Raw genomic sequence first — 26,016 nt, 5'->3', positions numbered from 1 at the left:
AAATTTACATTCCAAACAATACAATCTAATTTCCCAATAATCGGAAGAACTGCAAAATTACTTCCTTATCTCTCGGACTTTAGTTTTGAGACCGATAATTCATCAATGTTTTTGTGCTGCAAGATGAAACGAGATAGCTAGTTGCATTCTTAGACCGAGAAATCTTGGATATCCTTTTAATAAGCGGTGTTTCTTCTGGGATATATTCGAAATCGTAAACATTCTTTAATATGAAATACTTCAAAAGGAATAGACTGTGAATTTTTAAGAAAAAAAAATAGAAAATTTCACGATTTAAGGATTTGTAAGTTTCATTCAAATTCTGTAGCAATTTTTTTCTTCCGAATTAAAAACAAAAATTTTGTTTTTTTAAAGATTAATGGCATCTATTCAAAAGAATATTTGATTTGTTATTTATTAATTTAACCAGAAATTTATTTTTTTGAAAATGAATAGAACATGATATATAAACTTAATGATGGATCGTTTTTGCTATTCTGAAACTTTTCCTTTGTGTCTCACTTCGGAAAGCAAACTTGAGATATTATTCTTTCTGTGCAATTGAAATGGAATTATTCTTGTCAGTCAAATGAAGCATTTCCCATTGAACAATTCGTTGTTATTTTTTTTGTTATTCCGGGATGTTTGTTTTCATAACGCTGCAGCCACAATAGCGTATCGCAATGCCGTGGTTTAGTAAACCGCTTCTGAAATAATTTTTGGCGGCAAAGTTTTTTGATCTGCTGGTGTAGGTCGTCGTCGTCGTCTGTTGTGCATCTTATCTGGTAGTGTGGGTCAAAGGCTGTGTGAGGGAGTGGAGGATTCCGTTAAATGCATTCTTTCTGGGTAAAAAACCCATGAAGATATGTTTGGATTAAACTTCGTAAATCATTCATCATTGAGGTGTTATAAATAATCAAGCTTATTTGATTGTGCCTAATTTTACTTAGTGAAATATTGATGACGATAAAAGGACTATAAATAACTAGGTATTTTGGAATGATCCACTGGTTTATGATTGATCTCAGATGGGAGTAATAAGTATATCAGCATTCTTTATTGACTCTATTCAAATCATTCACTGTCATTACTAGCTTAGGAGTTGATAAGTGACGGGTTATTTTCCTTGTATTATGAAGCGTTTAATAGAAAATGAAGCATAATTCAAGATATTAGAGATTGATTATTTTACTGCTCGCTGATACTGAATCTTCTGCACTAAGAATATCGATTTAAAAATTGTTTGTCACGTTGCACTTCTTCACTTTTTGTTCTGCCTAGTACAGAAGTTTAAAGTCTCATCGAAACTTTTACTGTAAATGGAACTACACAAAGATTTAGAAATTGAGCAGTAAAAAATAATGCATATATTTTTCTTCATTGTTAAACATATTTCCTTGAGAATGCTTTAATTGAAGTAATTTTTGTCTCAGAGACGAAAGGAGCAAATTTACTTTTCACGTTCGAATCACTGATTCAGTTTCCCGCTGAGTGCAATGAGTGCTTCACCTCGTGACTTCTATTACTCGAACAAATATAATGATGATAAATACGAATACAGGTTTGTTATGATTTCACATTTTGATAAGAACAGTTTCAAATTAACGAGATTTTACAAACAGTGAGCTGACAGTGATGTTATTCTAAACAATAATTTGCTCTAAACAATAATTAACTTTTTTTACAAATTTGTTCTTTTTTTTTACAAATAATTTGTTCTTTATTAAAAGGCTGGCTATTGTTAAAGGTTGAAATTGGTAACATAATTAATGGTTCATCGCAGATTCGTCGGAAGTGATTTCAGTCTTTTACAGTGAGAAGCGAAATGACTTATTAAAGTGGTATTTTGCTTTCAGGCATGTGCATGTGCCGAAGGATTTGGTCCGACTTATACCAAAGGATCGATTGATGAGTGAGAAAGAGTGGCGATCACTTGGAATTCAGCAGAGTCCAGGATGGGTTCATTATATGATCCACAGTCCAGAACGACACGTACGTCATTCTTTTCTGTTTGGAATTTATATTCTATTAGTAAAATTTAATTAATAGAATTGGTATCCTAATTTAGTAGAATCATCAAACTTTTATATTTCAATATTTGCGCTCCCAAAATTAACAGGTCTTTCGATAAACCCTTTCATTCTTGTTGATTCACGAAATGTGTATTCAATGTTTTTTTTTGGAAAAAGTTGAAATATACAATTTTATTTTAAATACGAAATATTGCATGCCATCTAAAAAAGCAACAGTTTTCACCTATTTGCTCTCCAATAACTTTTTGTGCAATTTAATTTCCTACATCCTTGTATTATGCCTATATGTAGAGAGAGGGAAAGAAAGAGATAGGAAATAGTTATCTAATTCCGAATACATTTTTATTAAAATGAATACAATATAAGCAGCATGTTTTTATTTGTTTTTGTTAGCGACGAATAAGTTTGTTTATTCCAATAGCATACAATAAAACTTTGGAATTCGATGGATCCTTCGGAAGTATTTTTGTATCATACTGCAAAAACTCAGGAAATTGATAGTCAAGCGAACACATTTTAAATTATAATTGGTATTCAATTTTAAAGCGTTGATTATCGATGATAGTCGTGGAGAAGAACTGAATCCTTTATGATGACCAGCGCTGGCTGAATGTATCGCACTTCTGGTGCAATTTAGTAAACATACCCCATTTTTCAAAGATTTCTTCGGATTCAAAAAGTTGTGGTGGCATGAAATAGTGACCATAGCTATTCAAAAAGATATGGTGCAGTAGGTTTCGAACAGTGATCATAATCTTTTTTGGTATAAATTTTCAAAAAAATCTGCTAAGCTTCTTCCAGCAATTGGTATCAGTTATCGTGCGTAATTCATTTTTTGTCACAAGTCTCAATTTTGCCCAAACTAGCCCATGCAATATAATTCCAGTTTGATTCAAATGCTGGACTGGTATAGAGCAGTTGGCTTCATATTTCTTGCCTTTGTTTTGTAATTTAGAAAAAAAAAAAAAAAAAATGACAATTCTTCAATAGTTTCCCCTTGTTGGTCATTGTCATTTCCGTTCGGCTGCATCACTCAACATCTTCAAGAATCCTATTTTGTTCCCAGAATTGCTTCTTATTTTAAGACTTTTATTCTTTCAAATTCACTGTTGGTAACAAATGATGATGTGAAGAATAAATGTTTAAGTTTTTCTTTGGTATGATAGAATTTAATATTATCAACTTTTTAGGTTCTTCTGTTCCGTCGTCCTTTGAAAGATATTATATGTGACGAAAACAACGGCACCATTAAGGAACAAGTGAACTAAAATGTTCTGATTGTATCATGTATGAGCATTAATCTTTACTGTTGGTTAATTGTTGAACGGGAAGTTATTTATTCGATTTGGCGTTGATACATCTTATTTCTGTTAACATCTCATTACTGAAATGCTTCTTTTACTCTATAGTATGCTCCTTACTACAAGGTTTATTACACCTTCTATAATTCAACTGGTTTATAATCTAATTGAGTTCTTTTTTGTATGTAGTTGCGAAAAAGAGAAATGTATGTATCTTATTCTTGGTTTCTTTCATTTTTCCAATGATCAGTTTGATGCCTTTGTCAATTTCTGGTTTTTGTAGAAAATCGATCTTTAATTTGACTATGTTAGAGAGTGAGCTCTGTTTACAGCACAATTCAGCTATGTTTATTGTTTTACCGAATTAACTTTTTGCTTTATTACCGTATGTCATAGTTGCTTTTTGTTATTTCTTGTTTCCTTACTGTCCAATAGCTTCATAAGTTTCATGTATTGCTCTACTTTGTACATTGTGCGCATCGCTACCTCTCAGCGAGTATACGTTAATTTTTCTGCTCCTTGTGTTCTGCTATAAAGCATTTTCTATAATTCAGTCAAGCATTACATTTTCTATCATTTTTTTTTTTCAACAAACTTTATGATTTATTTCAATTATGATGCACAACTGTTGATCTTGATCTTCTGACGATACCAAACATTGAAGCAATAAGGAATGGGTAAGATCTCAAATTATAAATATTGAAAAGTGAAGTATGAATATTAAGAATGTCGTGTAGATGGAGTTGAACTTTCGGGATTCCCACAAGTTTTATCCTCAAATGTAGTAACATTTGAAGTCTAAGATTGAATGATATGGTTGATCCTGGTCTTGTTTCGCACATAAACTTTTTTAACATAAACTTAATGTGGCGAAGGTTGAAAATTGTGGCATCAATTACCTGTTGCAGTGTAGACATTTTACCTAAAGAACGTTTTAGGAAACGAATCCCGAAGTCGTGGTTGTTGTAAAATTTTCATATTTTCTTCAGAAAGTATTTGAAAGCATTTATTAATTGTTCAAATGGTTGTCATCGCTTATTTCAGAGTAGCATCAGACCTTTTATTAGTTCTAATAAAATAAAGTTTGGTCAAAAGTGTTTCTTAAATAAAGAAAATGAAAGCGATATAAACATCTTAAACATCCGTGGTACTATATCTCAAAATAGAGACTTTAAGGAAAAATATGGTTATATTAAAATATTTCATTTTTAAGAAAAAATGCTGAAACTTGATTGATCACTCGAATTAATTCCGAATATTTTCAGAATACACAGATTAATGAAGTACTTTGCTCCTACAGTTAGTACGAGATTTTACATTGTAAAACAATTCACTTAATTATTTAATAGTTTTCTGATTTTAAACTTGATTTTTCTTGTCTTCATTTCCCAATTCATGTGTTATACTCTTTCTTACGGAAAAGTAATTTCTTTTTCTTTTTCTTTTTTTTTTTTTTTTTTCTCGATTTCTTAATTTATTTAAAAATAGAATTTTTCACTCTGTCTTATATATATTATATATAATTAGCAATTTCAAAAAATTGTAATGTTTTCTAATCAGAAAAGAGATAAGTCAGTTATTAGATGAATTCATTTGAATAGTTTAAATTTATATGGCAATTCAAAAAATACAAAATGTTAAAGAAAAAAAGAATTTTGTTTTTTTTTTTTTAAATTAATGTGTGAACATTTTGCTTTATTTACTACCTAACAAAACCAATTAATAATGGACAAATGTCAAGCATATTTAAAAATTTTCAATTCAAACAATTTCAAACTTTTCCCGAAAATTTGATATAGGAAAACAATTGATGATTATTAGCTGAATTGCTGTTTAGGATTTATCTCAATTTTTGATTATTTTTTTTTTCTTTAATCTTGATCTAATTGTCATTGCCAAAAGTAGATGCATTACTCTACTTCTTCCTTTCATACTTTTCATCCCAAACAAACTGCTTTCATAATTAAAAGCATCAAAGTAGTAAAATTTCTCGATTATCAAAAACTTTTTTTAGCTCCTTTTAACCAGTTCAATTCCAAGATATTGACTAATTTCGATTCAATTTAAATGTTAGTTTCAGGAAATTTTCTCGCTACAACTTTCTTGATTAAGCTGTTAAAAGAGATGGATTGCTTATTAATAAAATGAATAACCCTCGTAAATCTTTCTCATAAAAGATAAAAATGATGGTAAAACTTATTATTCTAATTTTTTTTTTTTTTTTTTGATTTTCAATATCACTAAAGAAGTATTTCTTGTGGAATGAATGGCTTATTTGAAATTTCAATAAAATTTTCATACAAATTTCTGAAAATGCTTAATACTTTTACTGAAATAATTATTTATCAAAGTCAAAGGTATAACTATAAAATTTAATAAAAATATGTGACAAACAGCACTCTAAATAACTTTTAAGAATATCGCAAAGATTAGAAATAGCCAGAAACGATAATTATTCTGCTGGAACGATTTTATCGGATATTTGTCGCTGTCGCTTGAGGTTTCTTTTCTAAGTTTCTCTTCCGGACTAACTGTATACTACCTGTCGCCTCCCATTTTTCATTTCACAAAGGTCACTGACTTCCCAATATTTCTTACTCTTCTTTTAATTATGATGACTGTAATTGCTGTTGGTTAATTGTATCTGATTTGTAACCTTTAACCCTAACGTTTAATTCTCTCTCTCTCTCTCTCTCCGGTATATGATCAGCTTTTCATTTTTTCTTATCGCATAGACTTTGAAATGTAAAATTTTCAAAAGTCAAAGCTGAGAATTTGTAAATTATTTATTAGCAGCAAATAATGCAAAAAATTACGAAAGCTATCGTTGTTTAATGATTTTTCCATCATTTCATTTTTGGAATTTCATTATTTATTATTTATCGTCACTGTTTTATTATTATTACTATTAATTATCATTATTAATATTAATACTATTATTATTATTGATCATTAATTATCAACCATCATTCTTATCGTTGTTATCTTAAAATTTTCGAGATTTTTCCATTATTCTTGTCTTAAAATTTTCCAGAGTAAGAACTGACTTAAAAACTAATTATTATAGCTAATTTATTTTAAAAAAATCCATCAATTTCTTTTTCAATTTTAATTTTCCAAATTATTAGATCGTTTACTAAATTGTGGCAATTAATTTGAACATAAATATCTATTGGGTTAATTATATCTTGGCTTATAACCATGATAAATGCATGTTTTCATCTCTTTTATGAGGTAAATCTTTTATGAACTTATTTGACATTTTTTTTTTTTTTTTTGTAAATCTTTTTTTGTAAAACAAAATTTGTAAATCTTTTATGAATCACAAAACTTAATTTGACAATTTAAAAAACTAAACATTGGCTAATGAACTTCTTAAAATGAATTGGTAATATCATATTTTCATGAAGTTGAAATTATCAAATTTAAAGAATGAAAATTTGAAGATTCTTACTACTTCTGATAAAAAAAAAATAAAAATAAAAAAAAAAAAAGGATTAAAAACAGGTTAAAAGCATTTCGAAAGAAATATTATTGATTACCAAATGTTAGTTAGCAGTAAAAATTAGTTTATAATTCATTGTCATACAAAAGAGTGCCGATTTCCTGATCAGTCTGAAACTGAAATAAGAAATAAGCTTATCAAGTTGATTTGAGTTTCATTCCCCTGAGACATTTGCTAATAAGTAAGCATTGTTGAGAGAGCAGATAATCCGATATAGCATCTCGAATGAAAATGAAACGTTCATGTTTCGTTTAACTGCTAGCGATTATCAACCGTATGTCCATCCATCCATCCATCCATCCATCCGTCCATCCGTCCAGTTTCCGTCTTGATTACCCATTAATAGAATAGTTATTTCTAATTTAATTTATACAACTCTATTTAATCATTCAATTCATCTAATCAAAAATAATTTAAATTTTCAATTTATAAACAGAGAGTAAAATTTGCTAACAATTTTTCACCCTCTCTCTCTCTCATTAAAATAGCTCATTTTTTTTTTTGCTGTGATTTTAATGAGAATTGTGTCATTCATTTCTAAATTAGACATAAGAAATATTCATTGACAATAATTTTACTGCATAATATATAAATGATTAAAGATTAAAAAATAAAGATTTAATTTTCATTTTTTAAGAATTTATTTTTATTATTGTAAGCTGTATTTATGATAAAAAAAAAAAAAAACGAAATATTAAAAGATTATTTCTACATTTCAGATTAATAAATTTATTACGATTATGCCTTTCAATCTTACATTTTATTTTTCAGTTATTATATCAATTTTGTGTTAATAATATTTTATGCTGAATGCATGCGCAAATTGTATACATATATAAGTGCATTTGTCCAATTAATTAATATATCCAACTTTTTAACCTTTTAGTCAATTTTTCTATATTTAAATTTTATAAGCTTTTTCCACCTTTTTTTTTGAATTTTTTGAGTAATATAATTTTTTTATTAGAAGAAATTCTATAAGATATTGTCATCTAATAGAAATTCTGTACTTATCTATAATTTATAAAAGTTAAGTTTATATTCAAGTACTGTATTGGAAAAGATCTTCGAGATTTATAATTTGATAAATATACACTCTTGATTTTTGGCGTCCTTGACAACTCTATTAATCTTCCATCATTTTTCTTCCCTCAGAATTATTGACCTTTCACGCAATCAGATTTGATCTATCCACGGAATGAGGTTAACCTATGTCACGTCAGTCATCTTCCAAGTACTGCTTTTGTGATTTTAGTTTTTTGTTTTTTGCAATGAATTGGTTCATATGAAAGAATTTTTTTAAAAAAAAAAAAAGATTTTAAAAAGATTGATTTTAAGATTATTTCATTTCATGAATTTTTAATTTGTGATAAATCAATGAAATTTTGCAAATTAATTTACCTTTCAAGTAATTTTTTTTTTTTAAAAAAAGTTGATTAATAAAAGAAATGAAAAATACAAGAAGTAAACAATCACATTCTTTTTTTTGTATTCTTCATCAGTTTATTTAAATGTTAGTAAAAATGCAATTTTATTTTGACAAAAAAGTCGTAGAAGATCGCATCATCAGTTATTTATTCATTCCTTGTAGTGGTGACAGATGTGCTGTTGAATAGGCAAAGAAAATTATGCAAAATGAAGGACAACACTCATTTAAAAAATTTTTTAAAATTATTCTTTGTGCTACTTTTTTCATCGACTTAGTCGATTTTTCATCTTTCAAAAAAAAAAAAAAAAAAAAAAAAAAATTCTGAATTAACAAGTGTCTCTTATTCATTGACATTTTAAATTATTTAATTTCTTCAACATTAGATTAGATAGAAAATATTTATTTTACTATAATTATATTTATATTTGAAGAAATAGTAAAATTTTATGTTAAATCTAATTAATGTTTTATGATTAGTTTCGAATTTTCATAATAATAGTTAAATTTTTGCTAATCTAATTAACTTTGTCATTTCTATGATTATCATCTGTGAACGTTTTTAATATTCAAGCCTTCAATTAACATTTATTATGCAAATGAATCTACCCTCTAACTTATCATAACAGACAAAGCAGTTGAGGTCAAATTGTGCATTTGTCTTCATAAAAGATCTATTTGACATGTCCTCTGGCTCAATTGTCTCATCAACCTTGGAAGAAGAAAAATGAATGAATGAATGAATAGTGAAAGAAGAATGCAAGTAATAGGCACTATAAAAGCTATAAAAAGTAGTTAGTATTCATGTCTCTCTCGAAAAAAAAAAAAAAGAAAAAAGGAAAGGAAAAACGATTTTACTATTCCAGAAGAAACGGTATGCAAACAGACAGATGTGAGAAATCCGGATTTTTCATCCGAATCATAAAAAGACGATCATAAAATGTTGCAAAAAGAATATGCAAAATGTTTTACATAAAATGAAAAGATAACAAATTTGGAAATATTTCTTTTTCACTTTTATTTAAAAAAAAAATAATTGAAGTTTTTATTTTTTTTTGTTATAGCATTAACTGCTTACCCAATAATTTTGCTAGCATAATTTTAGGTGGTATTGTTATTGATGAAAATAAATAAATAAATGAATGAATAGAATGAATGATTGAATGAATGAATTGGCAAATCCCATGGGTGGGAAAGGATGAATCCATTTTTTTTTTTTTTTTTTTTTCACCCGGGAACTCGATTTTACCCTTTCCAAATTTACTACTACCAACATTTTATCTTCAAATTTTTTCTACGATCAAACAAATGGTTGGACAATTTCAATATTTTTAATAATTATTAATCTTTACAGAAAAGGCAAATTTGTTTTTTTGGTTTTTTTATTCCCAATTTCTATAATATTTTTATTGATTAATTTTATTATTACATTCCCCCCCCCTCCTCCCCCTAAAGCATTCAGTTAGTTATGTGAGAAAAGAAAAGTTTAAAAATTCATCTTAAAAATTGAAAAAAAAAAAAAGAACTTTAAAAAAATTTGTCTTAATAATTTATTACTAACAATTAATGTTTTCTTTTACTATATTTGAATGTATAAATTTAATTGGCAATAGGCAGCAGCAAATAGATAGTAAATTAAATTTTACTTTTTTTTTTAATAATTTGAATTCAATTTTTTTTTTTTATTTTTCAATTTCTAATATCACAAATAAATTTTTTTTTTTTTTTTTGAATGATTTTTCGACAAAATTTTATGAGTTATTTTTACTCAAAATTTCAATTATTTTATAAATCATTTATTTTCCAATGATAGCAAAGATAATTTCATTATTTTTCATTTCATTTATTTTCAGTAATTTTTGAAGATTGAAAAAAATTGTTGGCTTTTTTTGCTGAATGTGTAATATTAGAATTTGTCAAAATGTTAATTAACACCATTGGATCATTCATCATCTCACATAAACATATCAAATTATCTTCAGTCGTTAAGCCTTGGCCAGAAAAAAAAAAAAAAAAAAATGGGCCAAGGAAATGAATGGGAAGGCAAATGTTTGATGGGACTTTTTGAGCTTTCATCAATGAATCGTTCAAAGATTATCAATTGACTTTTAACTCAGTAATTTGAGATCTCATTTAAAATCAAATTGCATCTCAGATTGTCATTTCTTTCTTTCTTTCTTTCATTTCATTTTTAGAATGAAATAATGTGCTTTTATGGATTTAACGAAAATAAGCTAACATTTATTTTAGCTTCCGAAAGTTTTTAATTGCATTCATTTAACAAATAATTAATTATGCAATAGTTAAATAAGCTAAAAGCATTAGGAAATAAGAGTGATTACATTAAATGTTGAGAATTGTATAGTATTTAGTAAGTTTTCAGTAAGTTTATTTTCTTTTTTTTTAAATTTATTTCAGATATTCATCCATTCTCTTTGTAATGAATTCATTTTATAAAAAGTTTGTTAATTTTAAGTTAAAAAAAATATAAATTCAAATCAAAAAAAATACAACAATAACATTTGTTGATGAACTAAATATGTTTAATGAATTTAAGTAATTTTGTTATTGCAATGAGTAAATGTAATAATTTTAAGAAAGTTTGAGCAAATGTAGTAATTTTAAGAAAATCATCGAAAAATTTTGGTATCATATGAATGAATTAAATTTTTAGTTTTATTAAAGGATTGTTAGAAATTGTAGGATGTAAATAAATTGTAAAAATATTTTGAATTTTTCGAAATAATCAAAATTGCTCTTTGATAAAAGAAAAGAAAAAGAATTTTATGAAAGTAGAAAATTCGGTAACATTTTAGATCATTGTTAAATTTGACAATGATCACAAATATATATTTAAATTTTCAATGAGTTTTTTTTTTTTTTTCTCGTTTCTTTTTTAAATCATTTTTTTATTTTGTTTTTATGAAAATAATACTAACTGAAATTATATTCTAATAAAAGAATTGCAGTACTCTTTTTCCTGTATCAAAAACAATCATTTTGTATTGTATATGCTTATGCTTATGCATAAAGCGCAAATTTGCGCATTCAATGCGCAAATTGCATAAAATATCGTATGAATAAATGAAAATTGTTAAGTGATTGAGTAAAATAAAATTAATTAATTGTTAAGAAATAAATTGAATTAAATAATGCAAACGAAGAGATGAATGATTGAATTTATGTGGAAGTTATTATTATATATGTATGTATAATTTGGCGCAATTGTCACTGAATCAAAATTATTCTATGATTAGTTATGATGCATGAAGCAGCTGTTGAAGATATTATAAATCTGAGAAGAATAAATTTCAAAGTATAACTGAGCTGTTGACAATTGCGATAACATCAAGACGACTGGAAGAGAGCCAAATAGGCGCTAAGGTCGCATGTCATATTTCCAGTAAGAGTTTTCATCATTTCATTCAAAAGTGACAAAAATAAATTGGAACTTTGATATTGATTGACAAGTGAAATCTACTCATGAAGAGAAAATAAATAGTTCTACCACTAAAACTTTGGATAAAGACAAGTGGAATATTTCATTTTATTAAATATTTTTGAAATCAAAAAAAAAATAAATAAATTTATTCTATTTAAATAATTAGCATAAGCCTAATAAAGCTAAAGAAAAGAAAAATTAATTATAAAATTAATATTTAGAAAAAAAAAATGTAAATAAATCAGTGATCATAAATTAATTATCATATGATTATGAAAATTTTCGAAAAATTTACAATACAATTGATAAAATATTTAGTTTCAATCATCATGGCGCAGAGTAATTATATGTTTTTGTTCACTTTCAAAAAAAAAAAAAAAAACCTTTTAATAATAATAACAATAAAATTTTCCTCAAAATGAAAGAAAAAACTTAGTTAAAGAAGCATTGTACAAAAGTTTCTCAAGAAATGATCGAGAAATTTTCGGAAATTTTAATTTTCAGAAAGTTAATATTTAGTTCAAAAATGAAAAATTAAAAAAAAATAATAATAACAAATATGCTTGTGCAAAAAGAAAAGCATAGCAGGTGGTATAATTTAAAATGTAAAATAGTTCTTACTAGAATAATTTTCTTCCTTAATTTTATGTCGATCTCTTCAATTTTATCATCCTATCTTCTAACACTTTAAAATTTGTCAACTCATCAAACTTTGCAGTCATTTATTTCATTTCAATTTCATTTTAATCTTTTATTCCGGATTATCCTACGAAATAAGATATCAAATTAAAAATGATTGTAACAATTTATGATCTATTGATCTAATAGTGTAATACATAATTTATACGTTTGACTAATTCAACAATATTATAATTAAAATTTAAATAATGGTAAGCTAATCAGGTGAAATATCACTTAAATTATATTTTATAGAGTTGTCAAAAATTTTTTAATTGTAAGTTATTTAAAAAATTTAAAAGAAATTAAAAAAAAAAAAAACTATCTTAATAATAAATTTAAACTAAGACATCTTGTTTGCTCAACTTAAAATTTGCATAAAAATTATTAAATTTTATGAAATTAGAAAATATGCATAAATTAAATGTTAGTAAAATATTCATCTAATTTACTTATACTATCATATTTTTTGTTACTTTTTTCTATCACATATTGATAAATAAACGATTGATAAATGTTTGATTTATTGAAATGATTCATTTACTGATAAAAAGCGATAATAAAAGATCATTAAGGTCACTGGCAATGATCATTTGAATATAAATTGCTAGTATTAATGACCAATGAAAGTGATTAAATAACCAATAAAAAGTGTTATAATGTTTTTGCTTTTTGGTCATTCGTAGCAGAAACGATAGTAATTGGTCAGTGTTAAATTAGCATTTATTTTAGTGACCAGACAAATCTTGCACTATTTGCTTAGTATCCTAATAAATTATTTTTTTTTTTTTTTTGCTTAATAAAACTGTTTGATCAGGTAATCAAGAAATTGCAGTAAGGATGACAGAGTGAGTATTTGTTGGAGGATATTTGTTTTGTATAGGAGTGCCATTAATGCCATGTCACAACACTATTATAGTTTGGTGACACTATTGTGTCGTCTCAAGCATAAACTCAATGTATTGTCACTTGACATCGATAACTTTGATCCTTAATAGATCCATTCATATTCATCCATTCCACATTCTATGATACTTTTTGTTATTCTTAGAAGTCGTTTACTAACTTTTTTAAATAATTTTCATATTAATATTCAGTAGCATTCATTGATTATTTATCAGTTATTAGCATTTTTTTATCAATTGATAAGAAATATTTTTGCCATACACAAATATATATATAAGTTTTTTTTATTTAAAAATTTTAATTACAGAGAGATATTTTAATAACTGATAGAGTTATTAATGCTATCTTGTGATTACTGATATAATTTTAATGCTTTAAGAATAATTCAATCATTATTGATATTACTACTGAAATGTTACTGAAAAATTAAATTGAAACTGTGTAACATGTCGTAACAGTAATAATAATAATAATAATAATAATAATAATAATAATATAAATAATAATAATAATAATAATAATAATAATAATAATAATAATAATAATAAACAAATAAATAATAATAATGGTAATAAACAATAATAATAGTAAAAAATAAATAATAAAAAATGATAATAATAATGATAATGGTAATAACGAAAGTAGCGACAGTAATAATAATATTAATATCATTAATAACAATATTATTAATAATATAATATTAATAATTACTAATGTAGTATTATCGATAATATATTGTTAATAAAATAATGTAATGTAATATATTAATGTAATATTATTATGGTTGTTATTATTAAAATAATGTAATATTATTATGATTATTATTATCATTATTATTATCATTATTGCATGATACTGATAACAAAACTACTTGTAAGCGTTTGAGATTATCATCGATCTAATATTTTCCTCACACTAAGAATTTAATCGATGTTTATCGCACCTTTCTGTTTAACTGACCCACAATAACGTAAACATTGACCAATTCAACCTTAGAGGTCAGTAGCCCAATGCAAATATATGAAAGATAAATTGTAGAAAATTTCGTCGTTTACTTTTATCCTTTTTTCATTCACAAATTCATTCGTAAATTATAAATGCATAAGAATAATTGTAATAATCAATGAAACATAATTCTGTTTGATTGAAAATATCATCCAACTTTCTTATCACAATTAAATTAACTTTAATCAATTGGCTTAATCACTTTTTTTCCAATTAAACAAAAGCTTAAATGTCACCAAAAAGCTCAGAAATTATCAAAAATAAAGAAGGAAAAACAATTAAGACTAATTTTTAATTAGCATTCTATTGTTTTCTAATTTTCGTTCATATAATAAACAAAAATTTGATTTTACTAAAAATAAGAGAAAGTATCAATAAATAGTATAATTGGTATTAAATATATTTCTAAATTCAATCAAAGCAAAACATTAAGTAAAGTAATAATTAACATCATCAAGACATATTAGTCAATAATTAATAAATAAAAAAATGTTTGAATAGAAATTTTTTTTCATAAATTTTTGAACAGTGCTATCTTTTTCTCTTATTTCAAAATTTTTTCTTCTTAAAATTTATTTTCTTATTAGTTTGTGGTATCATTCTTTTCCCTTTTTCTTGAAGCTTAAAAATCTATGAAATGTCAAGTTGCTAACATTTTATGCAAATTAGAATGGCTCTTCATTAGTGTTTAGCTATAAGAGTAAAATATACCACTAATGACAACTAAAGTGGATTATCGTTGTAACGTTCTAAGGATGAAGCAATTGCTGTTGATAGTTTCTTATTCCATGTTGAAAAGCATACTGACTGACTGACCAATGACCAGTGAGTGACCAGTGGGCTAGTTTGTTGTGATGGACAAATTTGGTTGAATTCATTCAAGGACAAATCAATTCTTCTCATCTAATCGTTCATTAGTAACACTCTTTTTGCTAACTTTTCCATTACATTTCACTTTTATAGAATTGAAATTTAAAATAATTCATAATATGACAATGATCAATGCTATTAATGTTTGATTAATGATTGAAAATATATTTGACATTTGTAAAATACTCAATTTTATGAGTGAATGAATAAATAAAAATAAGTAAACAAATACTAATCATAAATGATGCAATTAAAATCACAATAACTTGTTTTTTTGATTCTGTTTATTATACAAATAAATTTTATTTTTATTTTTTAATGTTTCATAAAAAAGTTAAAAGTTAAAAACCATTGGAATTTCACAAGCCTTTATCTAAATGCATTCTGAATTGCACTGCTTTATTTCTTATTCCCTTCTCGAGATCGTCAAAATCGAGAATTGAACATTTCAGTATTTTTTAAAATTTATCACTTATATTAAAAACTTTCATTTAGGTTAATTAATTAGATGTCTGTATTTTAAATATAATTTTTTTTTTTAAATTATACTTTAATTAGCACTACTTTTTCATGCTGCAAGTCATGCAACCAAAATATGCTAATTGCTAATTACCGTTACTCATGTTAATTGCTAATTATAGCAAATACATAAAATGAATAAATAAGCATAAATAAATGTTTAAATTTTTGAACTCCCTTTATTGCATAAATTTAGAAGAGTATTTAACAAGTTAATTAATAATAATTAATCATTTGCTAGTTTATAATTTATTTGCAATAAATTATAAACTGTCAGATGAATAATTTCTAATTTTACAATTTTAACAACAAACATTACAACATCACAACAACCTGTTGCAAGCAAATTTTTTTTTTTTTTTGTCCTCGTAAAATTTTTAAGTTACATTTTTTGTTTTTCTCTACAAAATGATGCAATTAGATGTCCTTTTGAATATTTTAAATTAGCAAATAATTTTAAAGTTTTTTTTAATTTCTGTTTTCTTTTCTTTTCTCTTGCATACATTGATAAGTTCAAATTTTTACTCAATTAATTGATATACATTGAAATGATTGAAATTATTGAACTTTTTAAGTTATATCATTTCTAAGTTAATATTTAATAATCTTTTTTGAAAACATTCTATAATATATATGATATAGACAGGAACAAATTTTTCCACTTCAATAAAGTAATAATTAATTATCAAAAAATTGTTTTAATTATGCAAACTTTTTATACTATCATATCAAACATTCATTTTTTTTTTTTTTTTTTTTTTAATTTAATAATACAAAAACCTAAAAATTAAATAATTATCAAATTTTTTGTTTTTGAAATAAGTAATCGAATTGAAAATTAGATAATCTATTTTCAACGTAAATTAGAGCATTTGTTTAAAATATGTGGCATATTCGATTCTTTAGCTAATGGTTGTAATTAAATAATATCATCACTGATTAATTGCCTCCTATTGCCTTTTACTAATAAACAAATTTTAATGGTATGTCTAAACAAGCTAAACATAAATATATATACTTTTGGCTTATATATCACACTCTTCTTAAATATTATATTTTCTTTTAAAATTAAATAAATTTAAAAATGATCATTCATTTTGATAGAGTTTAGTTTAAATTAACAATTCTGCATAAAGTGCCATTTGCTCTATGTTAATTCTTCTAATATATCTTTTCAAAATTTATTATCAATCAATTTATCATTTTGTTTTGACTTTTCTTTCTTTTTTTTTACAATTAATTTTTTTTTTATTAATTGCAAACAGATTTTAAGGTTGACAATTTTTCATTTTTTTTATGAAATATTGTTAACATTTATATATTTTTTTTTAATGAAACACTAAATTTAACTGTCAAATAAACTTTTTAATAGAAAGTATTATTAGAGCTAATTTGATAGGGAAAGTATTATTAGTGTTAATTTGATGATTTTTTGGTAGATTTTTTAGTGTTAATTTGGTAAAGTTAAAAAAAAAAAAAAAAATTAAATAATTTTCCAGCAAACAACAATTAGAAAGGAATGACATTAATGTTAATTTTACAGAACGAACATTTTTTAGTCAAATATTAGTTTTTTATTTATTCTTTAAAAGTACTTAAATATTTTCTTTTCACTTCAATTTTCTAATATTTTAAAGAAAGTAATTCTTTTTCAGTGCTCAGTGATTAAATTCCTAGTTCATATTAAATGATAAATGAAGCTAATTCAATTATTTAATTCAAATAAAGCAAAAAATAAAGTTATATTAGATGCTTAATCTTAATTTAGATAATTATGATTATTTGTGCAGAAATTATAATAAATATATTTTTATTTTATTTTAATCAATAATTTTTTTTTTTTTTAGCTCATATTTTTTCATATTTTCAATAAGCTAATAGAACTCAAATAGGGCATATAGAACACTTCGTTCATGTTTATTATTATTATTTTATTTTTCCCATCAAATAATTTCACTTTCAATCAATCCACTCAAATCATAAAAGCTGTACAAATAATAATTTTCAATTTTTTGCTAGATGCTAATTTTTGTGTTCCAAAAATATTTTTCTAGAATTATCCATTGTGACAATTCTATTAAAGTACCATTCTATCCCATTTCTCTTTCTCACTATTTTGTGCTCATTTTTAAGCTATCAATTTATTACTTTTGATTTTATTATTTCCAAATTATTTTACCACTTGTAAAAATTATAAATTAAATTATTTTCTCGTAAGGTTTACTTTCCTAAAAATATAATACTTATTATTGAAGGTAAAATTATTTTTTCCTGAAGAGTTAAGTATATTAATTCAAATTTTCATTTGTACTGCAGAAATGTATTACTGCTATCACTGTGATTATTTATTTTTCTGTTTATCTCAATAACTTAATTCAATCCTAAAAGATTTAATTCAAATTTGAGTATTAAATTTTTACTCATCTGATACCTACTTGATTATTTGTTATTTAATAAAATTCATTTATTTTTTATATGCACAAATTAAGCTTTAATAAGTGATATCAAGTATTTGTAGTTTAGTACTTCAGCAACTTTAGCTTTAATTTTACGTATATTTTAAAATTTTTATTTAAAATAGCATTTTATTTCAGGCTTTAATTGTTGATTAAACTTGAAAAATTTAAATCTTTCAAAATTAAAAAAGAAACAAAAAATGCGCAAAGTACAACCATGGATATTTGTTTTATTCATTGTGCTAATGAAAGCGCTAATGGATGAAACTGAAGCGCAATCGACGTTCACTGCTTCTACTAGTTTGGAAACTGAAGGAACATCTGGTAAGTGATAGAGTAGGAATAAATTTTCAATGATAACAAAAGTCTTTTTCTAAATTAAAAAATAAAATTAAATAAATTATCAATAATTTTATCACTTCTATCAGTTAAGAATTTCTTGTTGATAAGAAAATTTTAAATGAAACAAAAAAAAATTTTTTTTTTTTTTTTTATAAAAATAAACAGTAATAATTTTTAAGGAAAATTAGAGTGATTTTTAATCAAATTGACTTTAGCATTATAATTAAATCATTTTCTTTTTGTCACTGCTAGGCACTAATGAATATTAGCATTAAGCTTTTATAGTTTATTAGTTTATAGCTCAGTAGATGTTTACTTGTTTACTGTTTGTTTATCGAATTTACTCTTTTAACATTTATTACTTTCTGATGATTGGTCATTTGTTTATTTTTATTCTTTCATTCATCATTAATTCTCTTAATCTTAGACAGATATAATCTGGAAATTATCCATCTATTGTTTTTTCTCATTGTCAATAATCGAATAAAATTTAGCAATAGAAAAAGTTTTATGATGTTTTTTTTTTTTTTTTGTTTGTTTGTTTGTTTGTTTTTTTTATTTCAAAAATTAAATTTAATTTCTTGCAAATATTCTAACAAAAAAAAAAGCCTTATTTCATTTGATCCATACTTTTTTTTTTTACAAATTGTCTTCTTTTATTATTAATTTTAACAATTAACTTTTGCAATTTCATTTCGTTACTTTTACTTTTAATATTTACGAATTAATTTTTAGGTCCATTGGATTGTTCACTTAACAAATTGTCTACTTTAATTGGACACAACAATTTTTCAATCCTTGGAATGCTTCAGAATTGTGCAATATTTTACATTCTGGGTGAAAATATCAAATCTGAAAGTAACATTGATCTATTCGAAATTGAAGGTTCATTGGGTCGATGCCAATTGACACAACCATTATTTTATCGCCAAAATAATGGTCCGTTTTTGTTTTTTTTTTTTTTAAAATGAATTTTTTAATGTTAAGGTCATTTGCGCCAGATAATATGTCATATGACGCCCTTACTTTTGCCATTAATTTTACGCTTACTAAAGAATAAATTTGAGCTAAATTTGCATATTTATAAGTGAACTTATATCAATCATTAAACTTTTTTTCCTAATGTAAAATATATTTTGAGCTCAATGATAAGTATAACTCATAAATTTCATGCAAAAAAAGAAAAGATTATAAAATTGGATTTTTTAAAAAATGTTCTTTTTTAATATTTTAATGATTAAATGATAAGATTAATTTGAATAATAAAAATTATTTCGTTAATTTGTCTAATTAATTTCACACTTTTTAAAGTAGAAAAGAATTGAAATTTTTAGAATATCAATTATTGATAGCTCAAAAGATGAGTGTTTATACTGGTCAATGCATATGGCAAAACCGTTCCGATGTTTACCTCAGTTGTTTATTTGATCGAAAACAATGGCAAAAGCATTCCGTTAAACCATCAACTAGCGATGATACGGAAATAATTGGACATATTACGGACGTTGATACTAACATTCTTCATGTTTTTTACAATGATGGTAAATTTTATTTGTAATTAATTGTTAGTAAAAATTTTTTAAATGTCTTACATAAATTTATTAGTTCATTAATTATTATTGACCATATAGTTTTGTTTTTTGTTTTTTTTTTTAAATTTAATTTTAGACCAAATAGATCTTATGAATAAGATTTTCAAATCCTATTACTCAAATCTTAAATTTTATTTTTATTATCGATCATGTGGATCAAATTTATCTCAATCATGACAAATTGAATTTAATTTATAGAAATTAATAGAGCTGATAGAATTAGATTGGATAACATTTAGAATTTTATGAGAAATTCAAATCTGATATCAATATATTGTAGATTTTACAATTTTTGTTTTGTTAGAATGATTATATTAATGGTGATTAGATTTAATCTAAAGAAAAGCTTTAATTCAAAGAAAAAAAAAAAAGATTCTTTAAATATTTAAATAATTTACAAAATATTTTCCATCAAAAATGATTTTTTAAATATTTAAATAATTTACAAAATATTTTCCATCAAAAATGATTTTTTAAATATTTAAATAATTTACAAAATAATTTCCATCAATGACTTTCAATGATTAATCAAAGTAAGTAATACTTAATAAATGATCAATAAATAAAAATTAATAAGCGATCAATAATAAAAAAAAAAAAAAAATGAAACTAAACTATTACCACCATTCTATCATATATTTCCTTTTGTCATATATATTAATCATAAAGTTTTAAAGACAAAGTTGAAAAAATTATAATAATAAAAAGTTGAATGAATTTTAATTTTCATTTTAAACTTTTTAGTTTTTTTTTTTTTTTAGAAAATGGAATTATTCATGATGCAACGTATAATGCATCATCAGAGAGATTTATCAAACAAGCAGTTTTGCAGCAAAAAAATTTAAAAAAATTATCCTACGATTCAGATCGTCAAGTTAGTTTAGTAATTTCTTTCATTAGTTAAAAAAAATTTTCATTTTAAAAATGAACATAATTACAAAATTTTTCTCAAAAATAAAAAAAAAAAAAACTCATAATTTATTAAAATTTTGTTAACTTTTTTTTTAAATCAGTTTACTAGCAGAATTTTTTAAAGTTTTAAATAATAATTTTTCACTCTTTTTTTTTTTTTTTTTTTTCAATTAATGTAATATATTTCAGTTAATGTATATGCTAACAAATGAAATGGTTTATCAAAAAGTAAAAAGTAACTTTGGTATTTTTTCCTATGAACCAACTTATGCTAAAGTAAATAAATTTACCCGAGGCAGCTATTCAACTTTTTCATTCAGCAACTCTTATTATATTATTAAAAAGGTAACTAATTATATTTAATGTTTCATTCTGGAGATTTGTTTATTCATTTATTTATTTATGCTAATATATATTTAAAAAGTTTTCTCACATTAAAACCACAAAATCAAAAAAGTTATAATCTTGAAATTTAAATTTCTAAACTTTTATGTGAAACTAATTTACATCTCTGTCATATTTCTTTTTTCAAATTCATTTATTTAAATATGAAACAGTAATGGAAACAAATATTTTCAGACTTTAGGTGATGGTCGTATAGCGTATTATGCCGGAAAAGAAGGTATTCCTGAACAGGTATGCATTGCAGAAGTGCAACCGGATGAAACACTTTATATGTCTCTATTCGTAGGCCTAGATGATAGATCATCAGTTCATGAACGAATTCGAGCACAAATTGCGCCCAAAACTGAGCCAAATGAGCCTGATTTACAAACGAGCACAATATATATGGCTGCTGCTAGGCCATCATTTCATACTATTTCATCTACTCTCTTTCTACTATTCTTATGTACTACTATTTTTAGGTAAAAATATTCAAAGAGACAAAAAGGAAAGAATTGGCTATAATTTTATTAATTTCATTCATACAATCCTAAAATTAAATCCTATAGGCAAAATTAAATTTTAATAAAAATTGAATGAAAAATAGAAAATATTTCTTAAATTTTTTCCAAATTTCATTCTAAATTTTGTTAATTTGTGAGAGCAAAAAAAACAAAAAAAAAACAAACTTAGTTACAGTTTTAGTTTAATAATTTACAAATTTATTATAATTTCTGTAAGAATTTCAAAATTTTTTTGATTTGATTTCTTTTTTTTTTTTTTTTTTTAAAAAATGGAACTAAAATGATAGTTGCGTTATTGTAATTCTTTTCGAAGTGTATACTTCTATTTCTATTTCAGGTTTTTTTTTTATTAATTTATAATTTTTCAAAAGCATCAATATTCTTGAATTAACAAACCTTATGAATAAATGTGATGCAATTTTTTTAAGATATTTTTTAAAATAATTTTTTTTTTTTTTTTTTTAATAAATTGTAAACAAATTAATTCAATTATTTTTCTTCTTCGTTTTTTTTTTTTTTTGTTGTTGTATAATTGAAAGGATTGTTTTTTCAAAATGGTTGATGAAAATTCTTTAAATATTCAATTATATTTCTTCATTACATAAATTCTTTTTTGCGGGACTTTCTAATGGTTTGTAGAATTTTAGAAATTAAAATTTAAAGCTCATTTAAATTAATAACATTAAAAGATTTTATTTTGCCGAATTTTTATTTTCTTTTTTTCTAACTCATACAAAATTAATTTTGATATGGAACTTCAATTACAAATAAATTGTAAACAGCAATTGATGTAAACATTATAAAATAATGTATAAAATAATGTATTATAAAATAATGAATTGCATACTGATTATCGTAAATATTTAATTTATCAGTTAGTGATAAGGGAAACAAAACAAAAAGCCAAGCAATTTTATCAAGAAATTTTATTGAAATATTACAAGCAATCATGGCAATTTCAAAATTTCTTTTTAGTTTGAAATTTTTAATTTGTATATTACAACGTATTAATTCATTTCAAAAAAATACAATTAAAAAAAATAAACATTCTAAAAGGAATTAATGTAATATTTAAAAAATCCTTTAAAAAAATTTCAATATTTTTTACTATCATCTTTTTTCCATTTCTTATCAATGATAATCACTTTTAATCTTTTCAACTGTTGCAAAATGAATGAATATTTTAGTTATTATCTCTTTGTTATAACTATAATTTAACAAAGAGCATCTTTAATTTGCATATTTTGATGATACATTTTATAAAAATAAAATTTTATCAAATTTCATATCTTATCAAATTTATCACTTATTGTATTTGTTGTATTTTTTCATATCATATTTTTCATGTAAAATTATATTAAAGTTTTGATTATTTTTTTTTTAATCATTAAAAGATTTATTGCTTTAGAAAAAAAATGAAAGACATATGCGCGCATATTTTAGAAATAAAAATGTTTGAAATTTTATCAATCTTATCAAATTCAACAGTAAAATGTTAAAGAAAATTAAAAGAAAAAAAAAAAAAATTTTACAACAAATTTTCTAATGCCAAAAGCTTAAAATAGCATATTATTATTAATTAATTAATTAATTAATTAAATGATTTACATTTAGAGCTATTAATTAATTAATGAAAATCAAAAAGTTTCGCTTCAAAAAATTTGAAAATGAAAGGAAAAATTTTAATAATATATTATTGCTATTATCGTAATTTCACAAAGTTATAATAATTATTCAATTGGTTTTATATAATATCGTATTCATTAGAAATAAATAAACACACAGTAAATATTAAATTATACTAAGAAATTGCTGAAAGCTCATTAAAGTATAAAACTATTAATTATCGAATTGCTAAGTATGCTATGTGGAAATTATTTAAAAAAATATTTTCAAATGAAATAAATCTTTTCAAATTGTTAAATTAAATTTACTGAAACTATAAAATCTCTTTGTTAATTCATTCATTTTAATTTATCCTTTTCTGGAGATAAACTCTAGTTTTTATGATCATATTTTACTGACTAAACGTTTTACTACAATTTTACAACTTTTCAGTTGTCGTTGCACTTTGACCTCTTCTTGAATTTCAACAAATTATTTGTTTCATGGACTTGTTAATCTTACTTGAACTCATTCAATCTTTTAAATTTATTTAATCGCTATTTGATCTTTTTAAAATCACTTTGTAGAATTAATTATATTTTTTGATTTTGTCAATAAGAATTAATGAAAAATTGAAAATAGTGGTTCAAAAAGAGGATATAATTAGTGCTAATTATAAAATAATCAAAAAAATTATTGTTGAAAGAATTAGTATATTTTTGTGATATACAAATATGCTAATTTAATAAAGATAACAGATTGTTTTTACAAAATTTTTAATGTAAATATTTTTATATTCTAAGATACTACAGCAATCTTATCAGCAGCTGATTAGAAGATAATAAATTATTGTTCAAAATTTTGAAGTAATAAATTTTCTATGCCTTAGAATATAGCAAATATCAGTTGTGTGATATTTTGATAATCTTCTAATCAGCTGATAAGATTGCTGTAGTATGTTAGAATATGATAATTATCTTTTAATCTAATTTATTTTATCATATTTTTGAAATCTTTTTAATCACAACTGTAAAAACAATTCAGTTAAACTAAAGAACGAATAGTTTCCACAATGATAATAGTCATAAAAAAAAAAAATTTTTTTTCGACTTATTTCAAAATTATTACAATTAAATTTTTTTTATAAACTATAAAAAAAAAAATGCAAACTTATTAATTATCAAACAATAAATTTTCTTTAATTATCTGTCTCTGTATGCAAAAAAAAAAAAAAAAAAAAAAAAATTAAAAGATTTTATTGTCACCAAGAAAATCTCAAATAAATGAAAACATCAAAGAGCATATTTTGATATTATCAATTGAAAATATATTTGCTAATCTAATCAAAATAATTTAATTAATTGGCAATTGAAAAACTTAAATAATTTTTTAGTAAAATAAAAGGACATTTAAAATTTGGTTTTTGAACTGGATTAGTACCTAGGTAATCAAAATTAATTAATTCGGGAGTAAAGTTTTATTTAAACGCCACGAACATAAAATATACATTATTAGTATGAAGCTAAAAAGAAAGAATTATTGAAGAAATTTATATTCTCGAAACAATCAATGAAAAAAGAAGAAAATAATGAGAGGAAATACACTGAGATTTAAAATTTTTTAAATGAAGGAAAAGAAATCAAAAATAATTTTAAAACTTTTTAAGAATTACTATGACGTTTAAGCTAAGTTTACACAATTAAATAATTAAGTGAGAAACACTCCAAATAGCTTATCAGCTAGTAACAGTTACCTTAATTACAACTATCAATGTTTATTATTAACCTAAAATTGTGGAAATAATTTTAAAATAGTTTTTGATTATACAAAACATTTTCAAATTGTAATAAATATTCAAAAATTAAATTTCATGATATTCTATCTAAAACAAAGATATCTTACTTGTTGTCCGATGATATGAAATTGCTTCTCAAAATTGTGATGGAAAGTTTTATTCGAGAAATTCCGAGAATCAACTTTATTAAGAAGTCGCTATGATCTGCAGTTAATCAAAAGAAAAAAAAAATAATAATATCGAACTTATCATAAAAATTAAATTATAAAATTAAATAAAATGTACCAAATAATAAACAAAGAAAAAAGAAAACAGAAATTTTAGGTGAACAAACTTCAATAATTCGTGGACGAATTCATTCTAATAAATAGAAAAATAACAAAAATTGAATGTTTAAGTAACAATAAGAAAAGAAATGAATGAAATCTAACTTAAATTAAATCAAATTACACAAATGAATGAAAACTTAAAATTAAATCAAATAAAGATGAAACTTTTATTTGAGAAAAAATCAAGTTGCATTAAAAAAAAAAAAAAAAAAAAAAACAATCCAAAGTTGATCATAAATTTTAAACAAATTAGTAACGATCATTCGCTTTTTATAATAATAGTTATTTAAGTTAAACCTTATTTATCAATCATTTACCTAATAATAAGTAATAATGACCATTAGGTTAACAAAAAAAGTTAAGTTTATCTCATTTTAAAATAATTTATTTCA

General features: G+C 23.5%; 2 protein-coding genes across 2 annotated transcripts; both read left to right on the top strand.

Annotated features, from left to right (window-relative positions):
• Positions 1-1,496: 1,496 nt before the first annotated feature.
• Bma-cks-1 (Cyclin-dependent kinases regulatory subunit, putative) lies at positions 1,497-3,301 on the top strand (the record flags this gene model as incomplete). The annotated part of the gene is made up of 3 exons (XM_001893620.2): positions 1,497-1,561; positions 1,857-1,992; positions 3,224-3,301. 3 exons carry the CDS (start codon positions 1,497-1,499, stop codon positions 3,299-3,301), a joined length of 279 nt encoding a protein of 92 aa, XP_001893655.1.
• Positions 3,302-18,386: 15,085 nt separating this feature from the next.
• Bm8311 (Uncharacterized protein) lies at positions 18,387-21,857 on the top strand (the record flags this gene model as incomplete). The annotated part of the gene is made up of 6 exons (XM_043082503.1): positions 18,387-18,465; positions 19,219-19,422; positions 19,818-20,024; positions 20,837-20,949; positions 21,177-21,332; positions 21,567-21,857. 6 exons carry the CDS (start codon positions 18,387-18,389, stop codon positions 21,855-21,857), a joined length of 1,050 nt encoding a protein of 349 aa, XP_042938437.1.
• Positions 21,858-26,016: the final 4,159 nt, after the last annotated feature.

The sequence above is a fragment of the Brugia malayi genome, assembly GCF_000002995.4.
Source record: "Brugia malayi strain FR3 genome assembly, contig: Bm_v4_Chr4_scaffold_001, whole genome shotgun sequence".
Lineage (NCBI taxonomy): Eukaryota > Metazoa > Nematoda > Chromadorea > Rhabditida > Onchocercidae > Brugia > Brugia malayi.
Note: the sequence above shows the minus strand (reverse complement) of the source record. Positions and strands in the feature narration are given on the sequence as shown.